At 41.9% G+C, this 9,742-nt stretch overlaps 2 protein-coding genes across 3 annotated transcripts; both read right to left on the bottom strand.

The window, feature by feature from the left end:
* Positions 1-215: 215 nt before the first annotated feature.
* On the bottom strand, positions 216-3,986 carry LOC140364751 (coiled-coil domain-containing protein 106-like). Its single transcript, XM_072451091.1, has 5 exons — positions 3,833-3,986; positions 1,899-2,110; positions 1,610-1,822; positions 1,088-1,294; positions 216-1,017 (listed from the first exon to the last, which is right to left on the bottom strand). Exons 2-5 carry the CDS (start codon positions 2,101-2,103, stop codon positions 635-637), a joined length of 1,008 nt encoding a protein of 335 aa, XP_072307192.1. The 5' UTR covers positions 2,104-2,110; positions 3,833-3,986; the 3' UTR covers positions 216-634.
* A 335-nt stretch (positions 3,987-4,321) lies between these two features.
* anxa13 (annexin A13) lies at positions 4,322-8,988 on the bottom strand. Of its 2 annotated transcripts, none has more exons than XM_072451089.1 (11): positions 8,844-8,988; positions 7,905-7,980; positions 7,733-7,827; positions 7,196-7,366; positions 7,065-7,098; positions 6,413-6,492; positions 6,129-6,197; positions 5,961-6,062; positions 5,781-5,856; positions 5,349-5,461; positions 4,322-5,278 (listed from the first exon to the last, which is right to left on the bottom strand). In XM_072451089.1, exons 1-11 carry the CDS (start codon positions 8,856-8,858, stop codon positions 5,159-5,161), a joined length of 951 nt encoding a protein of 316 aa, XP_072307190.1. In that variant the 5' UTR covers positions 8,859-8,988; the 3' UTR covers positions 4,322-5,158. The 2 variants fall into 2 exon arrangements, with proteins under 2 accessions (XP_072307190.1, XP_072307191.1); XM_072451090.1 differs by having other exon boundaries at positions 7,196-7,363.
* Between the last annotated feature and the right edge of the window lie 754 nt (positions 8,989-9,742).

Below are 9,742 nucleotides of genomic sequence, written 5' to 3'. Positions count from 1 at the left end.
GTGATTTGTCACCTCATATGAAAGGCAAACAGCAGGAGAAGCTCGGCAACACTGCACTGACACTTACCATCGCCCAAGGATGTCTCAGCACAAGCCCTCATCTGCCCCCTGCACTGGTCAACGGGCTCAGAGATGTCTCTTCCCCACATGACAGCTTAGAGCAAAGTGATATGACTCTTAGTGCGCCATCAGTTTACTACAATGTACATTAGGAATGAAAAACAAGTGTGTGAATGCTGTTTATACGCAGTCTACATACATAGACACTGATGTCATACAATTGGACAATAATAATAAACCCATGGAAGGAGCACGATTGTAAGAAAAACTACACAGTGAATTGTTTCACATTATGCATCCACCATTTTGGTGTAACTCAAATACTGTGAAAGCCCCTGACCACCACAAAAGACAGCACTGCCATCTTGTGGCAGTTTCTAAAACTACACACATTTTCAGTACAACAGTCATTAAAAAAAAAGATTGAATACAAAATACTTGATCGATTGAATCTAAGTAAACTCAAGTTCAATTAGTCATGTTTAAATTAATCCTAGTTCTAGTGAATGTATGTTCATTTTTGCGTTTAGGTTGTAAGTCTAAGATGAGAAAGAAGTCTATAGTCCGAACAGTTTCATGCTATTAAAATACTTTCAGGAACACCTGGTAGTGGTGGAAGTAGGCCATGCATCATCAGCCTTGATCTTTTCCCAGAGATGGGCAGCAGCTCCCCATTGGCTTTCATCTGGTCGATCTTTCTGGCCAGATCTTGATCACTGTCAATGACCATGGAGCACCTCTGTGCATAGGCCACCAGAGTCTCCTCTCCTTGGCGGAACGTGCCCACCAAGCGGCCCAAGTCTTTACCAGCCAATTGTACTTCTGCTATAGAGGCTGTGTTAGCAATAGTGTTCCTGTCAATTCCATGATGGCGGAAGGCTTCACTCATGTTCTTTTTCTTGTTAAAGGCGGACAGTACTTGTTTGTAGCGGTGGATGACATATTGGACTCCAGTGGCTAAGCAAGACAGGCGAGAATCAAATACATGTTCTCATTTAGAGTTCATTTTACAGTATATAAGACATACCTCTTTTCCGGCTGTAGTCCTTGTTCTTCTTGGATCTTTTCTTGTCTTTGTGATGCTTCTTTTTTCTCTGTTCACCGGAAGCACCCGATATCTCAGACATGTCTGAACCTTCACCGTCACTGTCACTGCTGGACGAGGAACTAGAAAATCCTCGCTCTCTTTTGCGAGATTTCCCTTCTGAACTATGGGTTTTACTTGGCCTGGGAACTATAAAGGAAAATATACAGATTATATTCATAAGAAATAAATACTTTGAAAATAGTGATTGAATAAATTGCTGTATTTAGGTAAAATACTGTATATGTGTTTAATTTATATTGCTATAATAATCAAAACTTCCACCGCTCACTGTCTATATTTTGAAACATAATTATCTAATATAATTATTTAATAAAAGCGAGCTCTTTCACAAACATCCTGGTAAGAAATAGTTTGTCATTGTTATTAATATTATTTTAAAAACTGCCATTTTATATCTATATCTAATACTTTGCTGAACTTGCATATTAACGGCCCACAAACCTTCAGCTATTGGATTAGGTGCTGTGAATGTCTGTAAGGAGCGGTTGCTGGTGAGATTTTCGATCTGGTTCCTGAGGAACTGGCGGTCCTGCATCAGGTCGTCCACCTGCCTCTCCAGGGCAGCGATGCGCTCCTGTTTGCTCTCCAGCATACACTGCAGCTTAGTGATGGTCAGCAGCACCCGTGGGGGCAGCCCCTCGGTCAAGGACACATCTATAAAACCGAGCCCAGAGAAAACACTTAACATGTGTCTCTACAAAATGCTTTGGTAAATAAAAAAGCATCATACTTGACATGGCGCTGCTGGGGGTGTTGTCCTGGACCACGTCAGAGGGCGCCATCTGGAAGTTCTCAAACTTGATGATGCGTAGATCATCCTGCTCCTGTTTCATCCAGGCCGTGGAGCTTAGCCTGTCTTTGGTCCTCACAGAGCTGGAGTCGATCTCCAAACAAGGGGAGTACGCTGACGCCTCCTGCTGCCACACTGACGACATGACACCACTCTGTAAAAGGAATAAGTCTCAGGGTCACACTATAGTATATGGAATGTTATGTAATGGTAAACACTCTTGTCTTTGTCCATACAGTTAATATCTTGAACAAGTATAGAAATATATGCCTTATTAGCACTGTTGGGGAGCTAACTCCGGACTATGTGGACTGTAAGGTGCTGGTTCAGGTATGTAGCTGTCACTGCTCTGGAGTTCCGGCCAGAGCACTACTTGAGGAACCTCACAGGTACACACAGATTGCTTTCTGATTCTCTTCTTTGGTGTTTTATGGCAGTTGGTATCCAAGTATTACATTACCGCCTCCTATTGTAGTTTTACGTCTTAGACGGAGGACATCCCCTTTAGACTTTATTCTTTAGACTTAATCTTTAGACTCATCATTGTCATCAGCGGATAATGGTTCTGCCTCCAGTAGCCGCCCGTGCACCTGAGGGATAGTTGCTTCCAACAACTGCAGCCAGGTGTCATACTAGAGGTAGCAGAAACTCTGCATAAGGCCTCTTTACGAAATTCCGAAGGGTCTGGAGAAGCATCCAGGGCCCCGCACGGATGTGAGGGCCACTGGTCTGAGTTCAGGACCAGGGAAGGGGGGCCTTGACTCCATCTGTTGGGCCTTGTCAGCTCCAGAAGTGTCTTTCCCCGGGTTATGTCATCATCAGGGTTTTGAGCTGAGTCCACTTAGTGTGACGGTGGGTCAGCTCCTGGATCTCCGCTATGCGGGTGCTGACCAAGACTTTGAAGCGGCATGACTCGGAAATCAGCCAGGTGAGCGCGGTAGTGGAGTCAGACCACAGCACTGTCCTCTTGGTGTCCATGGTGAGCTCAGTTTCAAGGAGGCTAGAGAAATGAGCTACGGCGAGTGTGCCGAGGAGCAAAACCCCTTGGATTGGACCTGGCAGTAGGTGTTTGTTTAAGGTTTGGCCCTGAACTTTGAACAGACACTTTAAAACACAAGGTGATGCTTGTCATTGTGGCTGACAAGGTGGTGTGGGACGTACCACGGCTATCAGTTTGGGCAGCCTCAGAGGGGGGAAACTTCCCCATGGAACCAGCTTGGACTAACTTATTTATCTCTGCACAGTAGATCTTAGCTCTGAATCTTTCTGGAGCTTTCTCTCTATACCTCTTAAACTGGGCAAAACAGCGCCAGGGGAAGCCTGAAGGTGTGGTGTGGCTCCACTCACTACAAGTGTATGGAAAACAAAGAAATTACCGAGCCTTTTGTACAAGTACACTATATGTATCAGACTACTTCTGATGAGCAAACAGTTGAAATTGAAGGCAAATGAGACAAGTTGTCATGGTTTTATATTTGTTTTATGTATTGGAACGTAAGTGTTCATAGAATCTTTAATCATTGAATGCTCTATTTTGGCATAATCAAAGTATTCTCTTCTTTTACAGGGATTTCACGGAGCAGTAGGCAAAAGGTTTCTACAGTACGAAAATCACACTAACAGAATATTAGTGATAACACGCCACTTATTATAGACCTCGTACAATGACTGTGGTCTCAATGACAGGAAATGTTTACAATATCCAATTACTAACAGTCTTATGTGGACTGGCTCTTCTGGTGTTCTGGGGATCAGCCATTTTTCCCTGCAGCGGTTTAATTACTACCCATAAGATGGAAGCTAATACCTGTGTAATTAACTAGACAGAGAGAAGAAATGCGGCTAAAAAGACAGAGAAAAGCGTGAAAACCGACCTTACAGGGAGTCCAATGGGTTAACCAAACGCTTCACTTCCAACTTAGGGGTTTTGCACCATCACCTAATCCAGAAATCTAAACAATATTCGATAATAATTTAGAAAGAGGTGAACGCGGAACACAAGAGGCGCACGTCTGGCAATGGGGCGGGGCCAAAGACTTGTGCCATGTTTACGGACCGTCGAATTTCGCTGGTACTTGTATACCCGCCACCAAAATAAACTTAATAACAGCAGAAATAACAGTTTCATATTTAACCTTAAGATCTGGTGATGTGATGTTGATCTTACCTGGTACGATGTGTTGATGCAGCAACGTATTTTTCATTTCAAAAAGAATATATGGATACATTCGTTTTACTGTCCCAGTCGTCAAAGGTCTGACGGTGTGGAAAGACAACAAAGAGGGCGTGTAAATCCATAAAGCGACATACAGTCAATGTTGTCAGAATAATGAAGACTACAATATTAATAATTTCCGACAATATTCAGCTGTTATAATAGACTTTATTAGTAGTTAGTCTAAAATCTTTGGCTACAGAAGCAACAAAGTTCAAGTTTCAATGTTAAATGCCTTCATATCACTTACATTGTTAGCAAAAGTGGTATAACATCCGATTTTTCCAGCACTGGCACAATATAATTTAATTTAAACACAGCAGATAGTTACCATCCAAGCTTAAACAATAATTCGAAATAATTAAACAATAATTAGTTTTGTATTAGCATCAGTAAAAACATATATTTCGCATTATATTCATGTAACTAAAAATATAATCTTCCATTTGCAACTGTGAGGCAACAATTTGCATAAAGTTTCATTTCCATAACCCTTCGCTACGCCTTCCTTTTTTTAATAACTTGCTCTCCGCCTTCATCTCATAAAATATTCAAGCCTTATGGAGGGATTGTATAAGTTGTACAGCAGAGGACATTAACTCTGGGTTCATTAGATGTAATAGCAAAGGGCTAAAGTGGTGTATTAATAAATATGAAGCTTTAACTGTGAATGTTGTGGCAAACCAACTGAAGCATAATGTTGTCTGCTGAGTGGCCAAAGTATCACCCGTTCACATTGCTTGCATGCATGTTGTTAATGTTGAAAATCTTTCATTAAAAAAGACAACATAAAGTTGTTAAAAAGGTTAAAAATCTGAGCCAGAAACAAGGCAGTAGGCAATCAGACTGAGGTGGATTTGTCATAAAAAGTACAAATAAAAATGAAATACTATTATAACATATGTCATTGATCGGCCCTACACAGTGCTACTTTGACCTAAAACAATCCTACACTGGACCATACTGTATGAGAGGTGTGACATGTTCAGTGACAGATAGCCAGTAGGAGGCGTTTGAAATCTCCGCCGCACTCGTCCTTTAGGGCATCCTTTAGAGACACATCATACTTCTCCAGATACATTTCTTTGACGGTCTCCAGGTCATACTGTCATCGCAAAGAAACCAAGGTTAGTTTAATTCATGACATTGTATATTTTTACCATTATGTGCATCACCTCTGAGCGAGTCACAATGATGCGGATGAGTGTGTCCTCGTCGGTTCCTGCTCCTTTCATTGCATCGTGCAGTCGTCTGGCAAAATACAGCTGTGGGTTCTTGGCAACTCTCACTGTAAACAGAAAAGACTGGATTAAAATTGAACACAAATGGTTCAGTAAAATGTGCCTGTAAAAATATGTTTTAAAAAACTGATTTGTAAGTATTTATACAATACAATTTCAATACATGCGGTTTGAGTTAAATGAATAGTATATTGCTGATATATTATTGATTTATTATTTACAAAAACAACTTTACTGGTAAGTACAATAAAGTCATGCTTTTAAAGGTAATGATTGTATAAACAAATGCTCAAATATGTCATATTGAAACATATAGTTCAGTAGATAATAAAAAATTAAGTAGATAATAAAAAAGCTGGTACAAACCAAGGGCTTTATAGCATTTCTTCAATGTCCCAGAAGTTTCACTCTGAATGGCATCCAAAATCTCTGTTCCAGACAGCTAAAGATCAAGTAAAATGTCAACAAGTAATCCAGGGAATCGACATTCAGATCTTGCATAGCATGATACACTATGTCAATATTTGAAATGCTTCTCCCACATACCTGCTCATATACTTTAAATGTGTGCTGGAGCTGGAGGTAGTTTCTCACAGCCAGAACATAGCTGAAAGTGGACTCCTCTGTCCCAAAAGACGCCTCACCAGCCTGGATCAGATTTTGCACTTTAATAAATCTATAAACACAATACAATATTCAAATATAAAGCTGTACCTCAAAAAGTGCTGTGGCGTCTTGTTCCGCCAGTTCCTCATCCACCTCGTACGATTCATCTCTATTTCCCTGAAAAAAGGTGTTTGGCTGTGAGACATAGAGCCTTCTGTTTGACTCCGGGAATTCAATTGGGAGTCTGATTTGGTCACGAGGGAGAGTTTGGTGTGTGTCCAGCTTGTGCATGTGTTTATAGAGCGCAGGGAGAGTGAGAGCTCTATTTCAGCCGAGCAGCCAAACGTTGGGATACGGTTACAACTCTGCAGGAGAAACTCAAGGCCACTCACCTGCAAGAGTGCCGTGAGCAAGTTACGAACTTCGCCGCTGGTATCGCCCTCAATGTCGGCCTCCAGATCACGTTCATGGACTGAATAATACAGAGGAGAAAAGGTTCAAATGTACAGTGTATCTATTATTAGCAGCCGATCTGTGCACATTCACTAAGTCACTAAGAGGTAGCAAATCTTGTCTAATTGAATATTTGGGTGAACTGGGTCAGCTCATTCAATCTTCAATCAAGAATTTACATGGCTCATACCATTTTTGTATAAAACTGAATTTTGATGGCTTTTACACATAGTTGTATTGGCAAAAGTATGTTAACAATACTCCAGAGAGATGTGTTTACCAAAGGATGTTTAACAATGCAATAGAAACTTCCTTTTAAACTCAAGAGTTTCCTTATCATGACTAATGGTGGTGTTGTATGGAAAAGACGAATCAAAGTTCTCATCAAGGTCAACAGGAAAAATGCTATTTGAAAGGTCTTTAAATAATCTGTGTTGACCAAAGCCTTTGAATGATAGGCTCACATGAAAGATCTAGATAAACTAATATCAAATCTGGGGAATTATATAGTAAAAACATGACTTCAGAAACCAAAATACTCATGGAAATCAAATTGTGTGTTTCCTTGTATCTTTAGGCAAGCGGACGTACCTTGGAAGTAGCATTCCTTGAACATGGCAACATCCTGAAACAGCGAAACAAGCAAATATATGAAACGATAGCTGGTTATTGACAAATACATTCACTCTACTCTAAGTATTCTTAAGCTTTCGAAGGCCGACCTCATTGGTGGCAGTGCAGAGGATCTCCACCAGGACGTTTTCATCCGTGCCGGCCCCCTTCATGGCCTTCCGGAGCTCCTTCACAGCGTAGACGACCGGTGGGTCCAGCATTGCCAAAATGGCCTTCTCAAAGTTCCCAGCCAGCTCACTCTTCAACACTTCCACCAGCTCCTGTGACAGCAATATATGTGACATTTATTAATTTAATCAGTTATTATAATGGGAAACCTGTTAATAATTGAGTAAGTTACATTGCACTATCCACGGTGATTGGTGGGAAGGTCATAGAGAAATGGAAAAAGTATTATAAAACCTTTAGTGCAATTATTATCAGCCTGTTTAAAAGCCTAACAGTTAATATTTCATGAATGCTGCAAGGAGCTTGGAATTTGATAGATTATTTGCTATTACTAGATAAATTCTGAATTTTTTCATATCTAACCTGGGTAAATAAGTTAAGCAAGATACAAAAAGATACCAACAAATGATCAATAGATACAAAAAGATACCAAAAAAAGATCAATAAACAGTAATTACATCGTCATATTTGTCAAAGTATGCCTGTTTAATTTCCTGCCGCTGAGCCGAGCTGCGGTACGCCAGGATGTCAATGATAGCCTGCTCATCCGTGCCTAAAAATGACAAACACAAGTCAATAAGTCAGTTCATTTATTCCCAAAACTACCTTTAAATGTTCTGTCCAACTTACCAAAGCCTTTGCAGGCTTTTCGGATAGCCTTGATGTCTGCCACGACATCAAAGTCCTCGTAGGGCACAATGGTAGGCTGAGGACAGAGGGAATGAATGTTTTGATTATGTTATAATTGAGTGGGTGAAGTTATCATGGTGGGACAGTGATGATAGTAATCCAACAGCAGCTGACAGAGGGGGAGGGGAGTTTGACACGATGCACTGTGGAATTCTGGACCAGAATCTTTAAACAAACTTGATGAGGCCCATGCATAGACCACAGTCTAGTGGATAAGAGGAGGGGGGGGGCAAACAGTTATAGGCCAGCAGAAGGACTTGCATAACAGCACTATGTCAAGATACATTTGTTTTACAGAAGCTTATGTAAGTGCATTTTCACATTTCTAAGCTGCACACATGCACTTTTGTCAATGGCCTGAAGTAAGGTGAAAGTGAAACATTTGGAGACCCTCCCCCCATTGCGCACCGCTCTTATCCCAGCAGAAAGGCGACTCATTCACATCTAACGGGGCTGTGGAGAATTCCGCAGGGGAGTGGCTCGTTTTCTCTGCGTAAACGTAACACTGGCGGAGCTTCACACGATGGTCAATGAATGGCGCAGACAGTGAAGCTAAACGTAGAAAATAATGTCGTTTATATACCGAGCATTGGTGAGAAATCCAGAGATTCCCCTCATGTCACGCTACGGTGGTCCCGGTTTAACGGGGTGAGCTGGCAAAATGCGCAAGGCGAGACGTAACGGAGAATTCAAACGCAGAAAAAATGGAAAAGACGTTGGTAAAGTGACCTTTGGAATAGTTGATCTATTCGGGATAGTGTTGGGCGTGTTTGATAGTGTTGGATTGAGATGTGTCGCACAAATTAAAGTGTGTAATCTGTCCAGATTTGTGTGGAATCGTTCGTGACAATTCCGAACTATAAATAAAATGGTACTCACTTGACAGTTGCCCATTTTGTCTATATTGTGCCTTGTTGGAGCTGTGCTGGTGCTTAGATGAAAGGCGAACTGTTACTTTGAAAAAAATGTCAAAGCAGCGGCCCGAGAACACAGCGCGTCTGACGTCACCACGTACGCGTCTGAGGCAGTTAACCATTTCACCACAATCCTCTGTCTGATATTACCGTTGATCTGTCCACACTCAATCCAGTAGATGGTGGTAACGTTTGCAGTTGGCAGCCAGCCGCAATTAAAAGCAACAACAACAACAACAATAACAACAACAACCTAAAAGGCACATTTCAGTCATCGTATTATCATTGGACTATCTGAGATGGGCTGATCTTCTGGGCAATAAACTGTTAGTTGAAAAAGGCTATAGGTGGCTCTGCAGAACAGTGGTAAAAATATAATAGTTTAAAAGACTATTTCAGCCAGTCCAATTTTTTTTTTGAAGTTTGTAAATCCATCTTCTTCCGTTTATCCGACCCGGCCCCGGATAAGTGGAAGACGATGGATGGATGGAAGTTTGTAAATCTTATCCATCCATCTTCTTCCTCTTATCCGTGACCGGGTCGCGGGGCAGCAGTCTCCCCAGACACTTCCTCCAACTCCTCCGGGGGATCCCGATGCATTCCCAGGCCAGGCCTGGGTCTACCCCCGGGGCCACATCACACAACTCCCCAGGAGGCGCCCAGGAGGCGTCCACCTAAGCTGGCTCCTCTCGATGTGGAGGAGAAGCAGCTCTACTCCGAGCTCCTCCCGTGTGACTGAACTCCTCACCCTATCTGTCTAGCTTTAAAGGGAGCGCCCAGCCACCCTGCGGAGGAAACTCTTTTCGACCGCTTTTAACTGTGATCTTGTCCTTTCAGTCATTAGATGAGGGTAGGAACGTAGAT

This window comes from Eucyclogobius newberryi, unplaced genomic scaffold (genome assembly GCF_026437365.1).
Source record: "Eucyclogobius newberryi isolate DKJ021-1_F unplaced genomic scaffold, fEucNew1.0.hap1 SCAF_18, whole genome shotgun sequence".
Classification (NCBI taxonomy): Eukaryota; Metazoa; Chordata; class Actinopteri; order Gobiiformes; family Gobiidae; genus Eucyclogobius; species Eucyclogobius newberryi.
Note: the sequence above shows the minus strand (reverse complement) of the source record. Positions and strands in the feature narration are given on the sequence as shown.